This window comes from Rhinolophus sinicus, linkage group LG02 (genome assembly GCF_036562045.2).
Source record: "Rhinolophus sinicus isolate RSC01 linkage group LG02, ASM3656204v1, whole genome shotgun sequence".
In the NCBI taxonomy this organism is placed as follows: Eukaryota; Metazoa; Chordata; class Mammalia; order Chiroptera; family Rhinolophidae; genus Rhinolophus; species Rhinolophus sinicus.
In genome coordinates, this window is record NC_133752.1 from 99,267,380 (window position 1) to 99,293,739 (window position 26,360).

The 26,360-nt window shown below is 40.6% G+C and overlaps 1 protein-coding gene across 1 annotated transcript in view; it reads right to left on the reverse strand.

Annotated features, from left to right (window-relative positions):
- The window catches only part of DHTKD1 (dehydrogenase E1 and transketolase domain containing 1), a 42,190-nt gene extending 19,876 nt beyond the window's left edge, over positions 1-22,314 (reverse strand). The window contains exons 1-6 of the mRNA XM_019710274.2: positions 22,052-22,314; positions 11,638-11,793; positions 10,222-10,433; positions 9,221-9,415; positions 5,153-5,422; positions 1,272-1,443 (exon numbers count right to left, since the gene is read on the reverse strand). Of these exons, the coding sequence (XP_019565833.1) occupies positions 1,272-1,443; positions 5,153-5,422; positions 9,221-9,415; positions 10,222-10,433; positions 11,638-11,793; positions 22,052-22,208 (1,162 nt within the window). The 5' untranslated portion in view covers positions 22,209-22,314. The remainder of the gene's footprint in view (positions 1-1,271; positions 1,444-5,152; positions 5,423-9,220; positions 9,416-10,221; positions 10,434-11,637; positions 11,794-22,051) is intronic.
- Positions 22,315-26,360: the final 4,046 nt, after the last annotated feature.

Below are 26,360 nucleotides of genomic sequence, written 5' to 3' on the forward strand. Positions count from 1 at the left end.
ATTGTGCTATGATTGCCATTAAAGCAATATTTATCACATTATGTCATGATAGTACAGTATTATTGACTATATTCATTATACTGTGCATTTGATCTCTGTGGCTTATTTACTACTTGTTACAAGTTTGTACCCTTAAACACCATCAATCTTATCCTCCCCCTCCCATTCACTGGTAACCACCATTTCACTGTTTGTTTGTTTTTTAAATAGCTTTGACACTCTTTTTTAGATTCCACTTATAAGTGATATCATACAGCACTTGTCTTTTTCTGTACAATTTATCTCACTTAGCATAATGTGCTTAAGGTCCATCCATGTTGTAGCAAATAGCAGGATTTCCTCCTTTCTCATGGCTGAGGAACATTCCATTGTATATGTATGCCACATCTTTTTTATCCATTCATCCATTGATGGACATTTGGGTTGTTTTCACATCTTGATCATTGTGAGTAATGCTGTGATAAACATAGGTGTGCATGTATCTTGTCAAAATCCTATTTTCATTTTCTTTGGGTATTCAGAAGTGGTATTTCTGGATCCGATGGTAGACCTATTTTTAATATTTTGAGGAACCTCCATATTGTTTTCCATAGTGGTTGGACAACTTTACACTCCCACCAACAGCGTATAAGGGTCCCGTTTCACCACATCCTTGCCAGCATCTGTTATCTCTTGTCTTTTTGATGATAGCCATTCCAAAAGGTGTGAGGTGATATCGCATTGTGGTTTTGTTTTGCATTTCCCTGACGATTAGTGATGTTGAACACCTTTTCGTGTGCCTGTTGGCCATCTATATGGCTACTTTGGAAAAACATCTATTTAATTCTTCTGCCCATTTTTTAATTGGGTTGTTTTTGATATTAAGTTGCATTTGCTCTATATATTTTGGATAGTAACCCCTTATTAAATGGAACATATCCTTTTTGACTAAGATTTGGGTACTCCAAGTCTGAACATCCTAAAGACAATTATTCCAGTGTTGTACTAATTGTGTTGATCTCTGGTTTCCATCAGAGCATTCAACTGGTTACTTAAACAATTTGAGATTGTATCCTCTAAGTTGCACTCTAGTGATATTTCCTTGGATTTAAAGATTACACTCAGAGTTTAAAATAATTATTAACTTAAAAACTGTTGGTGGCTACTGACTGTATCTGATCCAAAATTTAAAATGGGATAACCGGTGAGGCTCATTGTTCCGACTGAACAAGAAGTTTCTGCAGGAATTCCTTGTCTGACCCTGCAACATTAACGCCTCCTGTGTTACATACCGATATCACTACAGTATAAGGAAGATCTTCCTCTTTCTGCCGGCGTGGTGTAACCCAGCTGGTTATTGACAATCAGATGGACACTCCCACCAATTCTGAAATGTGGGAGATTAGAGAGTGTAAAGGTTTCAGGAACAATCCCTTGACCACAGAAAGAAGCATCACCGTGAACCTAAATCACAGGGGAGAAAAAAAAGAAAAGGAACATAAGGGATGGAGAAATTTAAGTTTTCAGGCTGGAATAAATTGTTTTCAAATAATAACAGGAATGAAACAACCACCCTCTCACTATTCCCCTGCCCTCCTGAAAATCTGCTGGTTGTAGACCGGTTATGCTGATCTCAAGCAGCTTTCAAAGATGCTAAATCAGTCCTTTTCCCCTTGCAGCCACCGCCAGGTGAGCCACTGCTTCCAGCCCACATCATCACCTATGCCCACCACTTAGTACACTCATCAACTGTCTAGTGTATGCGTACAGCAGCATCACAGAAGGAAAGGCTGTTGGAGGTGCAGCAGGAAATCAGCTCTAGAAAAGCTTTCATGAAAACAGCCTGCAAGATACAAGGAACAGTGCACAGCTTTGAACTCTCCCTCTCTCCTAATCATCTTGTCCCTGAAAAGAGACTGCATGCAGCTCACATCAGCTAATGGTGTGTTGACCACTGCTGTGAACATAAAGGAGAGTGATGTGACAGCAAAGACAGCAGGCATGGGGGGAAATTACACGATACATTAGTGAAAGGATGTTTTGAGGAAAACACAAAATGCTACTAGGAGAGAATGTCTAAAATGTGCTACTCTAGTCTGTTAGATCATAATGTCACCACAAAACATGGTGCATGGAAGGTGACAGAATGGGGGGAAATGTTTTTTAGAAAAGTTGAAAGCAAATAATGAGGGAATTGTAGATCTTAGAAGAAAATGTGAGCTCTACAGACATGCGAAAAGATGATTATTGTAAACAGCCAAGATGCTGAACTAAATAATAAAATGATCTGATATGTCCTGACTTGAGGCAATTGTTGTGGTCTAATAGAAACAGAATCAAAAGACTTAAATGTTAATGAAGAAAGAATACTTAGTAGATTTTTAAATGGTGTTGATAATGTCCGGTAGAGTCATTTTTATATAAGTAGAATATTTTGGCTAAGAAAGGAAGCACTGCTTTGCATAAATGAAATTTCCACAGCTAGGATCTACAGGAATGAGTGACATTTTGGAGTATCTTTACCTAGTAGTAACATACCCTTACATTATCTCCACAGCACTAGTCATTATTAATCCACTCAACAACCGGGGGCTGAGGCAGGTAAGTAAGTCACTACTGTCCTTTTTACAGATGAGAAACCAAGGTTCAGAAAGAATATATATTTCACATGGCTTGCACTAAACTCTAGATCTTCTGTGATGTCTCCATTTTTTCTACTTATTTCCCCATCCCTCCAAGCTATTCTCCTGGATCAAGAAACTTATTTTGTATATGTTCTCACTTAATCCTCAGAACACGACGAGGAATGTAACAGACGCCCACTTTACCTATGAGATTCAGAAGACCCAAGTACAGAACCAGGCAGGCCAAGCTAGAAGGCAGCAAAGCCAGGATGTGAATTCAGGTCTTCTTGGTACCAGAGTTCTTGTCGTTTCTACACTGTGCTACACGGTAAAGTCCAACCTGCAGCCACACCATGGCCCACACAAGGTCAAGGGGTTTCTCGCCCTAAGGCCTCCTTGCTGATGGGATTTCTTGTGGGTAAGGATGGAAAACTAGGTCAGTAAAGCAAGGAAGAGAGATGTGTGCCTTTTCCGCTCCTTTAAAAAATGTTACAGTAGAAGCATTGATAAGAACATAACATATGTTCGTAACTTACGTTGTTTTATCCTGGTCTTAGGATTCTTGGCACTAAAGCGCAACTGTGTCATTTGCTACTTTTATTTTCCTTCTTAAATAAAAACGGAAACCACTCCACTATGCTCCATAAAGTTTGTAGGATTAAGCATCCATAAGCACAAATGTTGGGTGAGGCGGAAGCTGCTCAGCCAAACACAACAGGGTGGCGACGAGGGGTTGAACACACAAGAAGATCACAAACGAAAATCCACTTTCACCGGTTCCGGGACTAAGACAAACAGAAGACAGGCAGGAAAAGCAGCATGGAGAATCTTACCCACCATGATACAGTGTTTTCCCGAAAATAAGACCTAGCCAATCAGCTCTAATATGTCTCTTGGAGCAAAAATTAATATAAGCCCTGGTTATATTATATTATATATTACATTATATTATAGTAAAATAAGACCGGGTCTTATATTAATTTTTGCTCCTAAAGACATATTAGAGCTGATTGTCCAGCTAGGTCTTATTTTCCGGGAAACACGGTATTACAGGCTCCAAACTTAAGAGTTCCTACAAGAAACTAGAATTGTGTACTTGAGCAACGCATGTACAGATGGAGCAGGGCCAAATATTTTGGGAACATAAAGTAGATAAAAGAGGGTTGTCAGTTTCTTATCTCTTTAAAGAAAATGCCATTTTCACCTCTTTAGAAATCAACTTTAAGAGCTGCTTAATGTAGTGGGTAAATGTGAGTGACTAAAATATATCAGAGTATCATGAGTTAAGTCAAGTGAAAGGTAAAGAGAATGTCTGCCTAATGATTTGGAGGTTTATATTTAGAAATATATCATAATCCAATCCAACTCTGCCTACCCCCAATCTATTTTCTGTAAGTTTCTGCCCATGAAAAATTAATGTGAATAAGATAATGTGGTTATTTGTATACATAGCTAAATATTCTACTGCCTTATGAATATAGAGATTTCTGTTGGGTTTGAAGACTCAGTTACTGATATCCAGGATTAATTATCTCCTAGTAGTTAAAGTTCCATATTTAAATAAAACCTTGTAGAAAACAAATGTGACCTATGGTCCAAACCTCTAAAATATACATTTTGTGTTATGAAAAATTGGGAGTTAGAGGAAGGAAGAGCCACACTAATAATTCGTATTGGTTGCCTTAATGCCAAAGGCCTTCATTTTAAAACATACAACATTGTGATGGTTGCCAGATGGGAGGAGGGTGAGGGGTGAGTGAAAAATGAGATGGGCTTAAGAAGTACAAATTGGTTGTTACAAGGTAGACATGGAGATCTAGGGCATAGTATAAGGAATACAGTCAATAATACTGTAATAACAACGTATGGCGCCAGATGGGTACTGGATTTATCAGGGTGCTAGATGGAAGGAGAGTTGGGAGCAGGGTGAAAAAGGTGAAGGGATTAAGAAGTACAAATTGGTAGTTACAAAATAGTCACAGGGATGTAAAGTAAAACATTGGGAATATAGTCATTGTATGGTAATAACTATGGATAGTGCCAGGTGGGTACCAGACTAGTCAGGGGAATCAGTTCATAAATTATATAAATGTCTAACCACTATGCTGAATACTTGAAATTAATATAAAATAATATAAATAAATAAATAAAGTGTAAAAAAAAAAGTAATAAATGAATAAATCCAGACTCTTTCAGCCTTGTTAGAGATATGGGTACATAGAGTTTACTAGAAGACCACACTTTCAGAGAAGCCATGACATCTGTCCTCTTAGCAGTAGCAGGTATGCCTTCCAATGCTCCCTTAATTAATTCATAACTCAAGAAAAAAACACACAGTGGAAACCTCAATCTAAAGTCAGATGCCTTGAGACTAGACTTCATATCTACTATTGATTTTTAAAATGACCCCAGAATCTTCTTTTCCCAAAAGTTCATCTCAGGTCCATCTTGAGTATCTTCCATCTCCTTTCAGACCTAGCAACCCAGACATTCTTTTCCCCTAGTCAGCCTTCCCAACCTCTGCCCTCATTGCCTGAAATTACAAGTACCTGTAAACATATGACTTTGTCCCCAGGCTGAGCCGAGCTGTCTGGGGAGTAGTCCCCATCCTGCCTGGACTGCTGCCTTCCCCGAGTCTTCCCGACAGCTACGGGGTTAACGGCCTCTAGGTGCGAGGGGTTAGGCAGCATTGTCACGTGCAGGGGATGGTGTGCTCCAAAGTCCAGGTCAACTGAGGAGGTCAGGTGAGACAGCACATCTCCAGTGGCTGGGACATTCTCCGGAAATTCACTTAAGCCTCGCATTTTACGGAACATCAGCTATCATATATACACAGACAAGGAAAAAAAAATGGCTTTTATCACAATGGAAACTAGGGAAGAGGTGGTAAGTTTAAATTATACAGTACAAAAAAACTTTATGCACATGTTTTTATCATTATTATTATCATGCATTGTTTAAAAATAGGCACAAACTTCTAACTGCTTGAATGCACAGAGGTGTATTCTATTTGGAGATTTTCACAATCTAATGCAGTCCCAACACTATACGAACAGTTTAACATGACACAGACAGAAAGGTACCTCTGCCTTGCAATAAGCAAAATAAAATTTTTAAATACACCTCTCAGGATATATTTTCAGAAGAACTCTACCAAATTAATATTCAGAAATCAGTTGTATTTGTATACACCAATAATAAACTATCAGAAGAAGAAATTAAGAAATCAATACCATTTACAATTGCTTCAAAAACAATAAAATACCTAGGAATAAATTTAACCAAAGAAGTAAAAGACCTGTACTCAGAAAATTATAAGACACTGAAGAGAGAAATCAAAGAAGATACAAATAAATGGAAATACATACCATGTTCTTGGACAGGAAGAATTAATATAGTTAAAGGCAATGTATAGATTCAATGCAATTCCTATCAAACTACCAATGACATTTTTCTCAGAAATAGAACATATAATCCTAAAATGTCTATAGAACTATAAAAGACCCCGAATAGCCACGGCAATCTTGAGAAATAAGAACAAAGTGGGAGGTATCATGCTACCCGACATCAAATCATACTACAAGGCTATCATAATCAAAACAGCATGGAATTGGCATAAAAACAGACACATAGATCAATAAACCAGAATAGAGAGCCCAAAAATAAATCCATTCATATGTGGTCATTTAATCTATGACAAGGGAAGCAAGAATTTACGTTGGGGTAAAGACAGTTTATTTAATAAATGGTGCTGGGGAAACAGGACTGACACATGCAAAAAAATGAAACTGGACCATCTCCTTACGACATATACGAGAACAAATTCAAAATGGATTGAAGACTTAAATGTAAGACCCGAAACCATAAAACTCCTAGAAGAAAATATAGGGAGTAAATTTGCAGACATTACTCTGAGTAATATTTTTACTGATATATCCCCTAGGGCAAGGGAAGTAAGAGAAAAAAGAAACATGGGATTACATCAAACTTAAAAGTTTTTTCACAACAAAGGAAACCATCAATAAAACAAAAAGGCAGCCTACTGAATGGGACAAGATAATTGTCAAAGGTACATCTGATAAGGGGTTAATATCCAAATTTTATAAAACACTCATTCAGCTCAACACCAAAAAAACAAGCAACCCAATTAAAAAATGGGCAGAGGACATGAAGAGACATTTCTCTAAAGAAGACATTCAGACGGCCAACAGGCATATGAAAAAATGCTCAACCTCACTAATCATTAGAGAAATGCAAATAAAACCCACAATGAGATACCACCTCACTCCAGTCAGAATGGCTATCATCAATAAATCAACAAACAACAAGTGCTGACGAGGTTGTAGAGAAAAGGGAACCCTGGTGCACTGTTGGTGGGACTGCACCCACTATGGAAATCAGTATGGCGGTATCTCAAAAAACTGCAAGTGGAACTACCTTATGACCCAGCAATTCCACTCTTAGGTATCTATCCAGAGAAATCCAAGACGCTAATTCAAAATAATATATGCACCCCTATGTTTATTGCAGCGCTATTTACAATAGTCAAAACTTGGAAACGACCGAAATGCCCATTGGTAGACAACTGGATTAAGAAACGGTGGTACATTTATACAATGGAGTATTACTTGGCTATAAAGAAGAATGCAATCTTACCATTTGCAACAATATGGATGGACCTAGAGAACTTTATGCTAAGTGAAATAAGTCAGTTGGAGAAAGACAAATACCATATGATCTCACTTATATGTGGAATCTAAAGATCTGAATAAATGAGCAAAGTGAACAGAAATAGTCTCAAAGATATAGAGGAAAAACTGATGGTTGCTAGAAGGGAGGGGGGCGGGGATGAGGAAGAAGAGGAAGGGATTAGACAGCATAAATTGGTAACTACAATATTTCCATAGGGATATGAAAGACAGTTTGGGGAAGATAATAATGTTGTAAAGATTTTGTAGGGTGTCAGATGGGCACTTGTCTCATTAGGGAGACCACTTCATGGACGGTGTAGATTCCTGACCACTGCACTGTACACCTGAAGCTGAAGCTGAATAATATTCATGTCAACTATATTATATGTCAACTATAATTTAATATATTTGCAGACATGGGATATGGAGTACAGCACAGGGAATAGAGTCAATGAAAATGTGATAGATATATACCATGTCAGAGGGGCAATAGATTGGGGGAGGGAGGTTATCACTTTATGAGGGGTGTAAATGTCTAACTATTGCGTTGTTTTGTATGCCTGAAACTGAAAAAAAAAAAAAAAAGAACTTTGTATTAATTTTGTTAAACATAGAGAGGAAAATAATAGAACTTAATCCCTTTCAGACAGGGGATGATGTATACAGCTTAGCTCACATCTAAAAAGCTTTACCATCCAGTTCTCAAAGCACTTCTCTGCGTACATTCTCTGACTTCATTTTTAGTCTTCTAGGGGATAGATGTTACTACCCATTTTCAAAATGAACACGCAAGAGAAATTAACTAAATTGTTAAAGTTCCTTGGCTAGTAAGCAAGAAAGGTGGATCTCAAACCAAGGTATTTACCAAAAGAGCATGTGGATTATTAAAAAAGCTTCTTACTGACCTATCTACAAATAGATACATACATACTCACACAGTGCAGATAAGATGTGTTTCTCAAAAAGATGATCGTTTGTAATCATCTCTGCATCTTTGAGTAATTTCTTTGTCTAAGCTATTTTGGGAATGCAATTTTTGGTTTAAGAATTTCTGCATGGATCGAAATACATGCCTCCATCTGTCAATCACTTTATCCTGTCGTACAAGTACTGAACCTTTTCTAAGGTATCTGTCTTATAAAAGCTGATTACCAGCCTCTTAGCATCAGAAACACTGAGGTATGACAAACAGAGGTAAAACTTGGCCCCTGGACATGACACCACATAGATTTTGTAATATTCTTAAGGATCACACTTCCTTCCAAGGGCTATATTCACTCCACCTAACTTTGATAGTGCCTTTAACACTTATAATTATTTTTAATCTCCAGGACAAGAACAGTAGTGAGGCTTATCCATGCATAGTGGCCACAATCTTATTACATATCAAATCTCTCAGATGTTCCCCAACACCAAATTTTCAGTCCTGGCTGTCAAGTCTTTTGAGAGACTTACAGGGCAGCTGAGTTGGACTGAACAGAAATACCAAAACTCAATTACCCATAAAACCACTCACTTAGGTGGTTTCTTGAGATAACAATGTGTTATTAGTTTTATACAATTTATTAATTATAAATTCTGCAAATTAGTAGGAGGTAAAATTGCATAAAATGGCACAGATCTCTGTGTTCATTTGAACAATGTTTATTAAGTAAGAAAAGAGTGCTTCCAAGAACAGAATGTATCTATTCATAAAATCCTTGAGGAAACAAAGTAATCTTTAATCTCCCTGAGAGAAGAAAGGCTCCATATGTGATTATACAGAAAATCAACCTAAATACCAGTTCTATCCAGCAGCATTGCGTTCCATCAATTAAGTCAGCTGTGTCATATGTCAATGGCACATATGCTTTGTCAGTTTTCTAAAAGGAATTATTACCATTGGTTTTATTCTGTTACAGTCAATTGTCATAGAAAGTATCTTACCTCTGGAGGGAACTGCAGAAGGCCTGTCAATAAATTAAGTCTCCCTCTATGGGGCATCCCAATGATGACATCGGTGATCCCACTGTAAGCTGACATTTTCAGCAACTCATGGAAAAAGCCCATCATGCTTTCAGCTCCTTCGCCTCCATATCGCTTCACTGTGGCAAACTTGGTGGCCAAAAAGTGATCAAACTCCTATGGACATCATATCAGACACAGTTACAGGAAGATATCTGACTCCTCAGGTCAAAGTCAAACTCACTGACGTGTCATTGAACAGATCCCCACACTTCCCATGGCTTCAGCCGTGCCCCCTCACTACATGTCCCAGAGACAGACATAGTCCCCCTAGCCCGGCAGGAAAGCCTTGCCAAGGACACCAGAGAGCAGTGGGGGATGCAGAGAAAATGACCTGAGAGGTAGAATGACTTACCCCAAGAGGAATCCCCTTAGAATGTGTGTTCTTCTAGTGTAGGGCCGGGCCTTAGGTTTCTGCTGCTCTCCCAGTACCTGAGTTCTAGTTTCAGGCTCTACAGTACTATTTTCATCAAGGCTGCAAACCAGCCAACTGTCTGAATGATTGGGAATAGTTCCTTGTCACCTTGATATGCCTGAGTCCTGATTATAGCCCTGACAGAGATTCAATTCCATTATTTGTATTGATTTGTCTTTCATGCACAGGTTTTTTAATTTTTCAATCACTCCAGATAATAAAAAGAGAAGTAAGATCTTAAGGATTTTTCAATCTTTTATAGATGAGGAGACAAATATATAAAAAGTATTTTGACACTGAGGAGAACCAAAAGGTCCATTGTTCGGCGTTCTACTTTTTCCTGCTCAGAATAAAGTGGTTGGTGTTATATTGTTGGTCGTGTTGACACAATGGGGGGTAAGGGAAGATACGTTCAGAGAATTAATGTCTAATTCTCTCTCTTCAATATTTGTGTCTTTGTAGAAAATGAGCTGACCTAGTTCCCTGATATCAGCTGCTGCTTTTATACCTGCGATTCTAGCATTAGTTTGGACAGATGTTTTCTCTCTTCTGTGGTAAATGTCTCCTTTTTTAGTTCCTCAAACCGCTTGGCAAACCAGTCTTTCTCCTCTTGACTCTGAAGTTGGGAGGTTTCAATAGAAATCTGCCCACAGTAGATTTGGTTGAGATAGGCTAATACTTCCTCCAGCGAGGCCTCGTCCTTCCCCATGTTCAATAATCCTACGAAATGGAATCAAAGGGATCATTTTAAAGAAGAATCAACCACGTAACTAATTATAGAACATACCAAAATAATTATTTCAGTTCAGAGCATTTCATTCTGAATAACTTGGGTCAATATCAATACTTATCTATATTTTTCTAGAAGCAAAACTAAAAATATGGTCAAAAGCCATGAGGTAGTAAAACGAGAAGAGAAAAAAACAATCTTTCTCCACAAGGACAGAGCCATGCTGCTTTATAACAAATTTTGATTCTATAGTCATTTCAAACTAAAATTTGAAACCTCCTTTTTATCTGCTTTATGGCTACAAATCATACGTCCTACCTTTATCTCAAATATCTGTCTACCAAAATGTTCAAGTCTTAATAATATCTATAAAGCAGCATCAATTATTAAATAGTTGGTCTCAATGTGAATTTGTATTGGTAGTAAAGCAATATTTTAAGGTAAAAGGAAATATCCTTGAATCTCAGTCAAAGAAAAGGAAGGTTTGTAATATGTCATCAGCTCAGCACCAACTCAGTTATCAGCCATTTGCCTAAACCTACAACATGAGTTAAACCAACATTTACTTTATGTTGCTTATGGTTTCTTCTGATACACTTTGGATCGTTGGTATCGACTGACCAATGCGGCACTGAACATGGGAGTTCACGTATTTCCTCACCATCCTGATTTCAATTCCTTTGGGTAAATACCCAGAAGTGGGATTGCTGGATCTCATGGTGGTTTTATTTTTCATTTTCTGAGGAACCTCCGTATTGTCTTCCATAGTGGCTGCACCAACTTACAATCCTACCAACAGTGCACATGGGTTCCCTTTTCTCTGCATCCTCACCAACACTTGTCTATTTGGGGTTTTTAACAATATCCATTTTAACAGGTGTGAGGTGATGGCTCATTGTGGTTTTGATTTGCATTTCCCTAATGATTAGTGACAGTGAGTACCTTTTCATGCACCTGTTGGCCATTTGTCTCCAGGTGTTTGAACGCAGAGGAAATGGACTGTGTTGGAAGACCATTCTAGAACCTCAAGACTGCTCCTCCATGGCAGTGCCTGAATGTGGCCCTCACTGCCTCCTCCCACCCCATGGAAGCCTCAGCTCCAGGGGGCACGTGGGTTCTTCAAGAACAGAGAAAGGAGCCCCATATCTGTCGGCAGGTAACTCACATGGAAGGTCTCTTGTAAATGGACTTTACCTGTGGTATTAAAGGGTCCCTGCAGGGTCTGCACAAGGGCTTGGATTTCGGGTACATTCTCCTGCAGGGCTTGTCCGGTGAAGAGAGGGTTGATTTTGGCAGCTTTGTGACCATGCTCACAATATACTGTCACCAACCTGGCAAGTCCATGATCCACTAATTCAGGTGAAAAAGAAACCAACACAAACAGTTTAGGAAATGCCCACAAACCACAAAAATCCATTTTTCAAAGAAGCCCTTGTGGCCTCAGATATTTTTAACATATTGCTCCTACTCACCACATCTACCAGTGGTTTTCAGGATGAAAGACCATCAGAATTCAGGAAAATACACATATTCCCTTAAATTTATCTCATGGTAACTAAAAATCACTTTAAAAAACCCAAAAAGTAAATAGAACTATGAGTGAACGTTTATAAAAATAACTATGCACACGGGTAAACATTAAAAGGGAATACTCCAAATTGAAAATAACTTAAAATGCTGAGATTATGGAGAATGAGTCCTCTTAATTGTTTCAGATGTTCTTCTATACCTTACATAAAAAATAGAGATAGACAGAACTACAAAATCAGTGTTACATACTCTTCCTTATTTCTTAAAGACCTCAGGTACGTCATTATCTCATAGACTCAAGAAATCTTATATGAGGTAAAGACTATAGGAATTATCTTGTCATGCACATAATCTTAAAAAAAACAATCCCCTTTGTAAAAGCCCTGAATGAGTGATTCCCCAGTCTCCATGTAATGAATCCAGTTCTATCTGAGATGATTTTATATTCAGCCCCAAACTGTTTTTCTTTCCTTTTCCACATGAAAGTCCTTCTAAAATTTGAGGCAGAAAATCCCTCATCCTACATTCAGTTAACCTTCAGTTCATCCAGGTAGTCTCACACAAACTGAGCACAAATCTCTGAAAATGAACATATCTGATATTGAGGGCACAAATTTTTCTGAACATTTTTAAAATTTGCATTTTTGTCAAAAACCAAAGAAAACTGTTCACGTATTTTGAAAAATTTAATGACCTCTATTTTGAACATGTATTGCTGTGTAATGATTTTAGAGTTACATATGTGCCTGGGTTTATATTCAGAGTACTGCAAAATGTACCTGTGGGCACTGGCTCAGAGGAAAGAACAGAGCTGTACTGAATAGGGAAAAAGTGTGTTTGCACTAATACGGCAGTAGGAGCATCTGTACTATGTCTGATTAACCAATCAAACAATCCTGGTAAATGAACTGATTTCAGGCTAGAAACATTGCCATAGGGTTCTGTTATGAACCATACTGAAGGTCTCAATTGCTATTTTACAGAGTAGGAAACCTGCGTATTTGTGGCTAAAATCCAGAAAGACTGTGTCCAAACCACTGTGTTTTGGGGCCAATTTCCATGTCAGTGGTGTAGAGTATCATTAAAAGCCTGGCTGGTGAGGCATTTGAACATTTGAAATTGAAGCAGTGATCTCTGTGAGCTGATGTTTATTCACTAAGACAATGTTTTCCAAAGGGCTACTAGAATGCTCTGAGAATGGTCATGATAACCCTGTATATTTACTGTTGGACTTATTGCACTAATGATGGAGTTTTGTAGATGATACTGGAAGCCATGGAAAGTGGAGGAGATCACCCAGAGAGAAAGTAGACTGAGAAAGTAGCCCTGGGCAGACCCACAGAGCACCAATATTTTAGAGATGGGAGAAGAGGAGGTGCCCCCAAAAGTGACTAAGGTTGTTAGGAGCAAAACCAGGACCTTGTGATGCCAGAGAGCCAACAAAAGAATGTTTTTAAGAAGGAGCGGCCTTTATAAGACAACCATGATTAAAAGTTTTTTTTATATATATTAAAAAAAAAAAAAAAAGGAATGGGCAACGGGGACCACAAAGATCACGTGACAGCTACTATTCTGGCAGAGCCAGAGAGAGAGGAATATTCCCCTCCCACCTCTGGGCACATCTTACAAGCCTCCTGACAATCTCTTTTCTTGGCGATCCTTATTTCATTGCTCTGGTTTCTTCTACTGGACACAATCCCATATCCTTCCCTGTCTTCCCCCCAGATCCTTCAACGTGACCTCTGGAATTCTGTTGCATGACTTACAAACCTCCCAACATTCTTAACCTCTTCCCGGAACACTCCTTATACTCCTGTCCTAACTGGAATCTGTTTTCCCCAAAAGACACCAGTCATAAGTGAAGCTATTCATTGCCCACACCCACACCCTTCCAATACTGAAGGTGGCGTTAATGCCTCCTGGTTCCTTGCTGACATTTCCTTATCATGGTCCTCTAACTCTTTGTAAACCTCCAGTCCTCTGAGGGACATGTGGCAGTGTTGTTAACTAATCTCCACTTGCCAACAGTCCTTACAAAAGCATGTTGTAGGAGAACGCTCAGTGGAAAAGTGTTTGTTTACTTAGATGAGAGAAGACCGTAATACGGTATACATAGCATAAGTCTGCTTTCTGTTAAAATGTGTGTATGTATATGTAGCATATAATATATATTTCATTATATAGTTTATATAGTACCATATTAGTATATATACTTTATATATGCATATATATTTATATACATATTTCATTTATAGAAAGGAAACAGACCAGAAGCTTAGTGATTACCCTATGTCAAAGTTCCTGATTGTTTTTTGTTTGTTTTTGTTTTTTTGCTTATCATATTTTCTAAGTTTTCCACAATGGACATGTACAATAGAGCTCTTCAAACTGTATCCATTGAACAGACTTGCTGCCTACTGCATTCTGAAAGCTTTTGATTAGTGGGTTCTCTCCAGTGCTCTGGGCATGTCCGTCCTCACTAGGTGACTATCTGCTGGTAAGAATCAGTTAGATTTGTTCTTAAGACTGCTGCTGTGGGAGAAAGTAAAATATTAGGGGGGAAATTATAAAACTCTAGAGAGATTTTACAGATTCCTTTAACAAGCTTTCTTTAAATATTTGCAGAGATGCAAACAAAAATAAATATTTAGGTCAAAATACTTGAGGCATCTCTCACGTCTTTATGATAATCCTTGCTTCAGTGATTTTCTAAAAATTAACTGACCAACTTCTAGTTTCAAATGCACTGGGTACAAGTGTTTCTGCTGTTTTTCTTCTGTAGCAAATAATAGAAGTATTTGTTACAAAACATATATTTAAAACAATGAAATATTTAATTAAAAATTAATTGGAAGATTCAAAGAATATAAAATAAACAAGAGATAAAAATATTTAAAAGGATGGGAGAACAGCAATACAATGCATATGTTTTTCATTTTAAAACTTCCTATTACTGTATATATCAAAGAGTTATTGTAACAGAAAAATGAATGCCTTTATGTTAGGCATAATATTGCCCAAATAGCTTAGAACTCATGATATCTCCAAAAGTTCAGAGGAATTTAAGTTAAATCCCTAAGAAGCCAGAAGGAAGAGGGAAAACAAAAACAGGACACACACACACTCTTCTTCGAAACAAAATGGAAAATATTGGAGGTATGCTTCCAGCTCAGGAAACCAGCACAGAGCAGATGCTCAAGAAATACGTGTTATTACTTGAATGAAAGAAGTTCTGAGACTCAGCATATTGTAACAGAGTCACAGAAGCCTCATGATGAAAGTTTTCCAGAGCCCTCCAGGGCTGTGGTAGATCTTTCTTGCTCACTCGGAGTCTCCCCTTTCTGAGAGCTGCACCCTCCCATTCCAGGGGGTGGGTTCCAGCAGATATGTCTACATCACTCCATTTTGCTTGCCTCCAAGTTCATGGATTCCAGAGACACCTGAGTCAAGGTGGGTCAGATTCAACCCTTCCAGATTTTGCGATTTAGAAGTGAGAGCTAAGTTGGAAGAAAAGGGCCTGAGACTGCTGTCTTTAGAAAAGCCTGCTTGCAAGGTTGGCTGGTGTCTGGGCACTTGGATTTCAGGAGCGTCCTCACCTAAAGCTAACTGATAAGGGTGGTCCATGTGCCTGGACTGTTTGTGTAAACAATGTGGCTTATGCTGAACACCTGCTCTCCTTCTGGGAGTCTGGGATTTTGGCACGTGCAGAGGGTGTTTACATGAACATCCCCCAGTAAAAGTCTTGGGTACCTACTGTCTAATAGGCTTCCCTGGGCAAAAACATTGCATGTATGTTGCAGTGCTTTTGCAGCTTGAAGAGATGTGCATTCTGTGTCACCACTCATGGGACAGGGAGCAGAAGGAAGCCTACACAATGGTACCTCCAGATTCTAGCTGTGCCTTTTTCCATTCTGATCCAGCTGTGTATGCCTATTACATCACTGTAATAAATCTTGGCCTTGAGTACAACTATATGCTGAGTGCCATGAGTCTTTCTGGCAAATCTTCGATTGTGGCATGATCTGGAGGACACCCAACACACGTTATGGCTGATACGGGAGCTGAGTACATTAACAGCTGTGCCCTATGAGCTCAGACTCGGCTTCTGCCAATATTCCCAGAGTGAGGTCTGGTTTACTCCGCACATCATTCCGTTCTAGGAGACACCTGTATCTTTCAAATAAAGTCTCCTCTTTGCTTAAGATAGCCAGAGTAGGTTTCTGTTACCTGTGACCAAAAGAATCTTAGCTAATACAAGAAGTAAAAAAAAAAAAATAAATTATGAGAGGGTTATCTACATCAATTACTTTACTCTCTGCTGTAAGCAAACACGGTGCAGGCACTGAATAGTGTTTTATTTTCAGGAAGAAAAGTGTTCTTACTAACCAGCATAAGTACACTGACAGACAGACTCAACTAAACTTAGTGCTTAAAGCAAAAGTCAATACAGTTCCTTTTTATTATCTGGTCATAAACAGCCTTCCCCACAAAATACCTAGATCATACCACAGTCTATTTCCATTCAAGGCAGCATATGCTTAAAGCAAGTAGTAATGTTATATATCTATAAAAACAATGAAGACTCCAAGAAAGGGAAATTTTTAATTGGGGTCCCATAGGACCCTATAAAAATGAGATGGCTGCCTCCAGCTTTAACTTAGGAACTTCATAGATAACCACATTAAAAGCTAAGACTTTGTACTAGAATGCTATATTCTGTACAACAAACTCAGATTGACCTAGGCTGTGCAACAGAATTCATTTAACATTATATATACACACACACACACACACACACGCACGCACGCACTTTAAATGGAAACCTTGTTCTGGACCTTTCAATTTTTTCCTAATCCTTTCTTAAATCATTGCCAAGGTAGATGCATAAGGGTCACAGATCGATAATAAATGACAGTGACCATTTATTAAGTACTAACTTTTGCTGCACATTGTGTTGGATTTTTCACACATCCTCATAACTAATCCTTGCAACAGCTCTGAAATAGGTGTCCTTATCTGCAGAATAGCAAACTGAGGCTCAAAGAGGTTAAATGACCTGCAAAAGGCAACACAGGTAATGAAGCTGGAATTTGAACTAAAAAATATTTGACTTTGGGGTGGCCGGTTAGTTCAGTTGGTTAGAGCGTGTGCTCTTAACAACAAGGTTGCCAGTTCAATTTCCACATGGGCCAGAGAGTTGCGCCCTCCACAACTAGATTGAAGACACCAACATGAGCTGAGCTACCGCTGAGCTGCCGGTGGGCAGCCGGATGGCTCAGTTGGTTAGAGTGCGAGCTCTTAACAACAAGGTTGCCGGTTCGATTTCCCCCCATGGGATGGTCGGCTGTGCCCCCTACAACTAGATTGAAAACGGCTAACGGCTACTGGACTTGGAGCTGAGCTGCGACCTCCACAACTAGATTGAAGGACAGAGATTTGACTTGGAGCTGATGGGCCCTGGAGAAACACACTGTTACCCAATAAAATTAAATATATACATAATCTGAAAATGAGTTAGAAATTTAAATATATATATATATATATATATATATATATATATTTGATTTCAATCCAGTGTTTTATCCATTATACTGTAACAAAAATTGAAAAGGAAAGTCCAGAGCCTATAGAAAAAAGGGATGAGAAAACTAGAAGTCATTGAGACTTTTTTTTAAAGTACAACAGCTAATGTCATTAGGCTTTTTGGTCTTCATTTGTGCTCCAGAATTATCTAGATTTTTAAAAACTCTCTAATGCAGTAGGATTTTCTTCAATCATTTGACTTCAGTAAAGAAAGACTCCTATTATTTCTAATACACAACATACCTACAATCTCTCACTTCAACTATTAAAGCTCAGTGCCAAGGTCAGTGACCACTAACCGCTGTTTGGAATCCTATGTCTCTCTCTCCTGATAATCTCTAAATTCTGCCATTTGTTTTATAACCGAAATCCTCCATAATGAAATTTATACCTGTGAATCACCACTCCTAAACCCACCTCCATTTTAAATTGGGATTGTTGAGAAACAGATCAAGGTTACTTGGAAATTGAGGTTTCCAAAAGCTAAAGTACACACTGTTAGTAACAGCCATCACAGGTCAAATTTTAACTAGTGAAACTACTGCCATCCAAAAGGTGACTAGAAACAAATTCAATATCTCTTTAAAGCCTAAGACAATGGAAGTCTTAGTAAATGATAGAGTCATCCTGTGAAGGTAATTATTTTTAGCCACGATAAACATATAAAGAAAGAAGGCTGATGGAAGGGCAAAGAGAAGGGAGACACTGTATCTCTGACCATAACTCCTCCCACTTCATTATGTCACCTTTCATGTGGGAGGATGCCATGAGTCCATTTTTCAGTAGGGTTTATCCTTTGATTTACTTTGCCAGTACTGAAGTTACGTACATGACTCATCACACGAACTCAGTCATTCCTCTCAGCCAATGGTGAGATGGTACCTCTTAGGACAACGGACAGGCAACATGAAAAAGACCAGAGCCATCAAACCACGTCCTGGGCCTCATCAGCCTCCTGTCCTGATTAATGGAACCGACCGTAAGCTATCAGACCAGCTCAGACTTTTACTTATCTAACTTAAGTCACTGTGATCCCAGATTTCCGGCGCATCCCCTGAACTCATCCTGTCTAATACAGAATTTGGTACCCGAGGTGGTTTGCTGCCATAACAGAACCTAAAATGCATGACTGGCTTAGCAGTCAGGCCGTGGGTGCCAAGGACCCAGACAGTTCAGATTAGAAAGCTGATGAGCAGTGTGATGCTACCTGACAAAACATTTGGTAAAACTGTCACCTATGAAATCCTGAAAGGCAGACTACATGCCATGCAGCCTATAGCCCAGGCTGTGTGTTCACTGTTTCCTGTCACTTTCAGGAAAGCCTGGGAGAAAGATGAGGTCAGAGTGGAGCTAGCTAACCAGCAAGAAGAGATAGCAGGAAATTCATTCTACAGGGAGGGACTCTCTGTCTGTGGCCTCAGTACCCAGAAGGCAGACCCTGGCAAGTTTGGAGAATGTGAAATAGTTAGAAAAAGTGGTTCTGAAGAGCCTGTCTTAGCAGGAGATAAGATAACAGACAAAACCCTTCTTCAAGTACCTTCTATAAGCATTCTCTGCTAGACAAGGGGAGCCAGTTGAGACTTAAAGATTCAATAAAGGGTATTGCCCTCCCACTCAAGACTATATTTTGGTTGCGCTCAAGGTAAGCACTATTAAATTTAGGGAGGTGAATGGGTAGAACACAGAAGCAGCAAGTAAAAAACCAGAGTTTTCAGGCTTAAAAACTAGGTTTGGATGAGTTTTTTGACTGGGCAATTTGCTCATTGAATGACCAGAAGCAAAAAGACTGCAGACTTACGAATTTTATAAGAAAAATTATACTGCCAAAGAAATCCCAACTCTGGCTAGAAAAAAAACAAAACAAAAAAAACCCCTGTAATTGCTGACCCTCTAAAGTAACTCTCGGGCGCCTGACCTTATCAAAATAAAGTAGGTTGCAGAACTGATGTAGTCCCCAAGGAGGGCATACTGCCCAATGCCCATGTCAGAGATGGCCACAGAAGATAATGGGTGAAGAAGAACCCATAAGCCAAAGCCAGGGGAATGGGCAGAGGGCAGAGTTGATGGGGCAAATAAACTCGTGAATTTACTACATAGACACATCAAGAGGCTTTTATCACTCCTTCCCAATAGGATCTGATAACTGGTTTGAATTAGTGGCTGCTGTAGAGTTCTTCATTCTTTCCTTTTATGGATGGGAGTTTTCTTTGTATACGGAATGTATAAATGGGTGGCATTTCATAAAATTACAGACCATGAGGAGCCACCATCAGATCTGATGGAGAGGACGGTACATTCTCCAGAGATAATGGACTTTGAGCTGGATTCAGGAATTGAGTGGAAGATGAATACATTCTATGTATGGAAAGAAAAGCTTAGAATATTTGCTCCAAAAGGTCAAGGGTCGTGATTACCAGTTTTTCCATTATCTATTTTCCTCTTCTCTCTCAAGATAATTTTCAGCTGGTACAGGGCCACCATGTATAAAGACTATGCTTTCTAGTCTCACTTGCAGGTATATAAAGACAGATGACCAATGAGATACTATTGGAAGTGATAGATGCAACTCTTCTTCCCTCTTCTCCCACACAGCCAAGTAGGAGATTAATGGTTTACAAAAAGACTTATTACAATTTAATGTTATAAGTTCTGAAACAGAAAGAAGAAAAACTGTCACAGATCTACACACAATAGTAATTTTGAAGAAAGTTACAAAATGGCCCACTTGCCTTTAAGTTATATTCAAAGTACTAAAAAAAAAGAAAAATGAAAATAAAATTATAACCCTTAGCAACAAAATGCCCTAAGCCAGATCCCATAACTGTGCAACAAACAATTTGTTTCCCAGTATTGCTTTCACTCTTCCCTCCCAGTACACACAAGATCATACCTCTGGCCTGCAGTTCTAACCTAATACTAAACTTTCAAATTTCACCAAGCAAGTTCATTACTAGTGGGAGAAACATGTACAACTTGGTGATGAGGGAAGAGGGATGGTTATATATAAAATCAACTCAGGAGGTATTTTTCAAACCACACTGGCCCAAAGCTCCCAAGATTGTTTAGATACACTCTTCCATCCACCCAGGTTTTTCCAAGTCAAGGCCAAATCTCAGTTGCCAGGATGTTAACAGGAATCAAACAGAGACCCAATTGCAACGGAAAACCTCAAACAAGATCACAATAACTGTGCACTGAGCAGACACTAATATGATCTTAAATGAACAAGAGAATGTCAAACACATCTTGCACATACATTCCTTATGACTGTAACAGTATTTGGCCACAGGTGGCCATCGACCTCCAGTTAGAAAATTACCTATAAATTGATAAAAATACATATTCCTGAACTTACCTCATCTCAGACCACTGAATTAGAACCTGAGAGGGGGGAGAGGGAGAGAAAGAGGCCTGGGAACTGGCATTTTAAATATCATTCAAAGTGATTTGAAAGCACACAAGCTTGAGAATAACTGACGTATAAAATTCTTGACGCTCAATTTGCAAAGTTAAATAACATCTATAGTCTTATCCTCAAGGGATTAACAATCTAGTTGGCCAAAATGCCTTCCTAAAGAAACCCCATTGCATTCAAGAGAGAAAAATCAGGTTTATTTAAAACGTTCCCAGAGGTCAAGAAAAAAATAGTGAAGTTCCAATGTGTGATGTTAAGATCCAAAGGTCAAGTGCTTAGATCATGAAAGGCATTTTTACTGTTAATCTAATAAACAAAGATGGCCCAATGATTTTCTTCTAATAATTCATCTGTATTCATCTTCTACTCTGTGAGGATGAATAAAGATACAAAACCCGTGCAGCATAAATTAAATAATCAAAATTAACCCCTTGCGTATGAGCATGCAACAGAGAGAGAGGTTCCAAAAACTGATATTCATGTCTTCTAATCATTAAAACTCCAGTAACATGGTTCTAAATTCAGCAAAGAGTTTTAAACGCTGAAATTCAAGAGGCTAGCTAGAGGACATAAACGGATAATACCGTGCTGTGCTCCAAGACCACCAACTAAATGCCCTCCTCACCCAATCAGTAGTAGTAATCGCCACATTCCCGCTCACAACAGCCTTGGAGATAGCCCTGAAAATGGGTCAACTCCAGGAGCTGGGAGATCTTAGAACTTTCCTTTTCCTGCAGCCCCGCCTCTGCAAAGAGCTAAGTTCCCACAAGTTTAAGGAATAGAACTCACAAAACAAGTCCGAACTCGGAAGGTGGTAAGTTCACCCAAGCGTGGAACCGACGTAGAGACCCTGACCTCAAGGTTGCTCAAGTACCGAGGCTGGACCGTGGTGACCCCGACGCCGAAACGCCCACGCGGGCCTCCCTGTGCCCCCTCCCTTCCCCTTGCTCCCCACCTGCCTGCGCTCACACGCAGGCCCCCTGAAGCCCGATCTCCCCCACAGCAGCACCCCAGGGCAGACCCGTCAGGGGGGCTCCGCTTCCCCAGTCCGCCGGCCCACGGCCTGGCCCCATCCCGGACCTGGGGGGCGCGCCAGGCCGCCGCGGGGTTCCCGGCTCTCGGGCTTCCTTGGCCGATAGCCATAGACACCCCTTTCCGTCTGGTAGCCACGCCCGAGGAGGAGCGAAGGGGTTCGGCCGAGGGTCCGTCTTGCTGCTGCCACAGTGGCCGAGGCCATGTTCCGCTTGCTCTCCGGGTCCAGAGAACGTGGGGCAGCAGACGCCGCAAGCAGGGAGGGTCGCTTCAGGGACTGCTGAAGCCGCGAGCGCACCACCCGGGAGGCGGGGGCTTCGCCCTGGACAACGCCCCCGTGCCTGATTGGCCGGGGGCCGGCCCCTCGGAGCCAATCCGGAGCAGGGGTCGACGAGGCGAAGCCACGCCCCGGGACCCGGCGGGGCTCGCACTGTCCTAGAGGCTGGGGGTGGCCTTTGATTTGATTTGGGAAGTGGGAAGTGTTGAGCAGAGCGTTACCTGCTTTCTGGTACAAACCGCGATGTCTCTGTATCTCCTGCAGCCTCCGGCCAGGAGTATTCATTCACCCACCATCCTTGGTTGGAAGCCACAGGACTTAACCACACAGACACGCTATAGGTTGTCATACAGAAAGGAGAATTTAGCGACTGGGTGCATAGAAAGTGGCTGGGACTGAGACCAAGGGACGCAAGGAGAAAAGATGGTATGAAGGAGCCAGAAAATCAATCTCTCTCCCCCTTTTGCCCCCCTCTCAAGAAACATTGTGCGAGAAAATACAAAATAGGGGAGGAGTAGCCCATAAGGAAGGTGTAGACTAGGAGTGAAAAGAATATTTGAGATTCTCCATTGGTCTATCTCTGACAGTTTCCCCAATTATTTTATTCTGACTCACGTTAAACATTGCTACTGTGGTGGGGGAGGAAGGAAATCTGAATCCTTCCCTCGTCTGTCATCCATCGTTCTAGCCAGCTGTGCCGCTGACTCCAAACTCCTAAGAACATTACATATATGAGCCCAGGATAAGAGCCTCACTCATTCAACCGCTATGCCCACAGCGAACTCCGCTAGGTTAAAAGATTAATAAGATACAGTGTCTTTAATCGGTTCCCAGTTCACTTGCAGACTGAACTCAACACACGATGTGAGAGATGCTACAATACAGTCACCTGCAGGTGCCCTGCAAGCACAGAGGAGACGCATCCAGCACAAGCAGGTGTGTCGGGGACCTCCACGTGGAAGGGACACTAGGGCAATCTCTTCCGGGATGAAGTTTGTTATGGTGATTAAGATTTTTCTTCTTCTTCACGATTTTAGCATGAGAGAGTCTGGAACATGGTTGAAACACGTTACAAAATATTAAATCAAAAACACAGGAGAGAAACATAATTCAATGGACTGAGGTCCACGTAGAGGTGAGAGGGGACGGGATCCAAGCAAAAACAATGCTACAAAGAAGAAACACGTCCTCCATTGATTCAGATAGCAAAAAGAGAAGATAGGTGCAAAAGCAGTCAGAGTTATAGATTCAGTGGTGGGATTCTGAGGGAGTTTCTTTTATGTGAAGTATGAGGCCAGTTAATTTCCCCCAAAGAATCGTCTGAGAAGGTGCTGGGGAGTGGGGAGGTGAGAAAGGTGAGGACAGTATGAATCTGTTATTGAGGAGAGTAATAAAATATAGAAGATCGTCTTCAAGTTTTGAGGCCACCCGGTTGAGGTTGGTGACCACGAATAGAGAGATACTAATTTCTGTTCTTTTGTGATTTTCTCCATTAGTGCTCAGTTGCCTTGGTACAGAGGTCGGAAGGATGTTGATTAGAGTCACCCAGGGCTGGAGTTTTTCCAGGCAAATGTGATAGAAAAGCCAAGAGACAAAAACATTTAAGATATTAGAGAACAACTCAAATAATAACACATGGACTCTACAGTGGGAAATAAAAAAGTCTAGCAAATAGAAGAATGGACTAATGAAAAAAGGGGAGGGACAAAAAGGGGAGGTTGGCAGTTCCAAAGCAGTTGAAGAATAGGTAAACTGGAGGTGCTTGAGATTCTGAGCTAGAAAAACAGAAGGTCTTAGTCAGAAAATGGGATATTTGAAGTGACAATTGTACAGGTGATGCAAATTTTAATAATGACCAGGAAATTGGTTCGCTAACGTGGTGGAGGGGAGAAGGTCATCAGAGGTGAAAAGGTCAAGAAACTGAGAGGCCAGGTATGTCAATGAATTGCCTTAGGGACATTAATATCACCTTGGAATTGGTAGGAGTAGAAATAGTGGAAGACTCTTACTCATGTGTTAAAGCCTTCAGTGAACGAAGAGGAGTGACTACGGTAGGAAGTTAGCATGCGATGCTGAGGAGAAGGTGTGGCATGTCCGTTATGCATGGATTCAAATCAGCAGGAAATTTTGCAAAAATGTAGGCAGTGACTGGGAATAAAGATGATACAGATCCCATCTTTAGACCCAAAATACACCCAAAAATAATTCTCAAATCTGTCCACTCTCCATCATTATCACTCAGTTGAGGCCATCAACAGCCCTTTCCAGGAGTAAAACAGTAGCTTCCTAAATGGTATTTTTGCCTTGGGTCTTTCCTTGCCTTGCCATACTTCTTCCACACTGAGTCAGAGCTATTTCTTAAAATTAATGTCTAATTCACATCGCTATTGCCTGACACCTTTTCATGGTTCTCTGTTCTTCTTGGATAAAGTCTAAATGTTTTAACATAGCTTTAAAGTTCTTTAAAGATCACTTACCTTGGCTAATTTCTTAAAATGCCCATCTGCCCATTTTCCAACCAGAAACTTCAATGTACCATGCTTTCCCACACTTCCGAACTGCTTTCCTTTGCAATCGCATTCACACTCATGACTTTAATGGACAATACCATAAGAATGACACCAAGTACAAATCACCAACATAGTACATCTCTCTTCTGAACTCATGATCCACATATGCAGAATATGGTCTACCAACATCTTCACTTTTTAATATATCGCTATGAACCCACAATATGTTACAAGATCATCATTTTGGAAATTGGTAGCCCACAGATCCCAACCAAACTGCTGATGTGTGCTTTGTTTGCCATCACAATGTCTTAATTTTTAAAAATTGGATGCTAGGGGCCGGCATGGTGGCTCAGGTGGTTAGAGCTCCATGCTTCTAACTACGAGGGCTGCCGGTTCGATTCCCACATGGGCCAGTGGGCTCTCAACCACAAGGTTGCCAGTTCAACTCCTCGAGTCCCGCAAGGGATGGTGGGCTCAGCCCCCTGCAACTAAGATTGAACACGGCACCTTGAGCTGAGCTGCCTCCCGATGGCTCAGTTGGTTGGAGCTCGTCCTCTCAACCACAAGGTTGCCAGTTCGATTGTTCGACTCCTGCAAGGGATGGTGGGCTGTGCCCCCTGCAACTAGAGAATGGCAACTGGACCTGGAGCTGAGCTGCTCCCTCCACAACTAAGCCTGAAAGGACAACAACTTGAAGCTGAACGACACCCTCCACAACTAAGATTGAAAGGACAACAACTTGACTTGGAAAAAAAAAAAGGCCTGGAAGTACACACTGTTCCCCAATGAAGTCCTGTTCCACTTCCCCAATAAAAAAAAAGTCAACTATATCATGGACATTGGCATTGCCAAGATGGCTGTTTAAAAATAAATAAATAAATAAATAAATAAAAATAAAATAAACATTGGATGCTAATATTAAAATGTGGAAGGTCACGTATTAAAGTCCAGATTTCTGTTTTGTCTGAAAAAGTTAGACCTAGACACACTGAACACACAATGAAAGTCTTGGTGTGCAGGAGTCCAGACCCTGTGCCCAGCATCTCTCAGTAGCCGGGTGAGAAGAGAGCACCCTGGTGGACCTGCACGTGGGGGTTGGGGGCTGGACTCTGCACTCAGTCAGCTCCACCCCCAGCCTTCTGCAGCCTTGGAGCTGGCCCCTATGCTCCCAGGCCCTGAGGTTTGGACCTGCCGGCCTTCTTAGGGCAGACACAGATGGCAGCTAGGAAATAAATGGAACCAAACAAGGCAGTACTGGCAAGTTGAGGAGAGAGTAACATGCCCTGCTGCGTTCTCTAGATCTAACAAATGAAGCTGAGAGGGGCAGCCCCTACTAGCTGTCTGGTGTTAGGTCTCCTTGGGGCTGACAGGTGTCTTGCTCCCCTACCCAGGCACCTCATCAGAAGGCCCAATGCCCGGAGGCAGAGGTGAGGATGCAGATGCAGAGGGGGCGGCTGAGCTCTCTGAGGCCACAGCCAACCTCCCCCCACCATGTCCTGCTCCAGCCCCAGTAGCCCAGGAGCCCGCAGCAGGTGGGACCCACATTTGTATTAGAGATGTTCAGAAT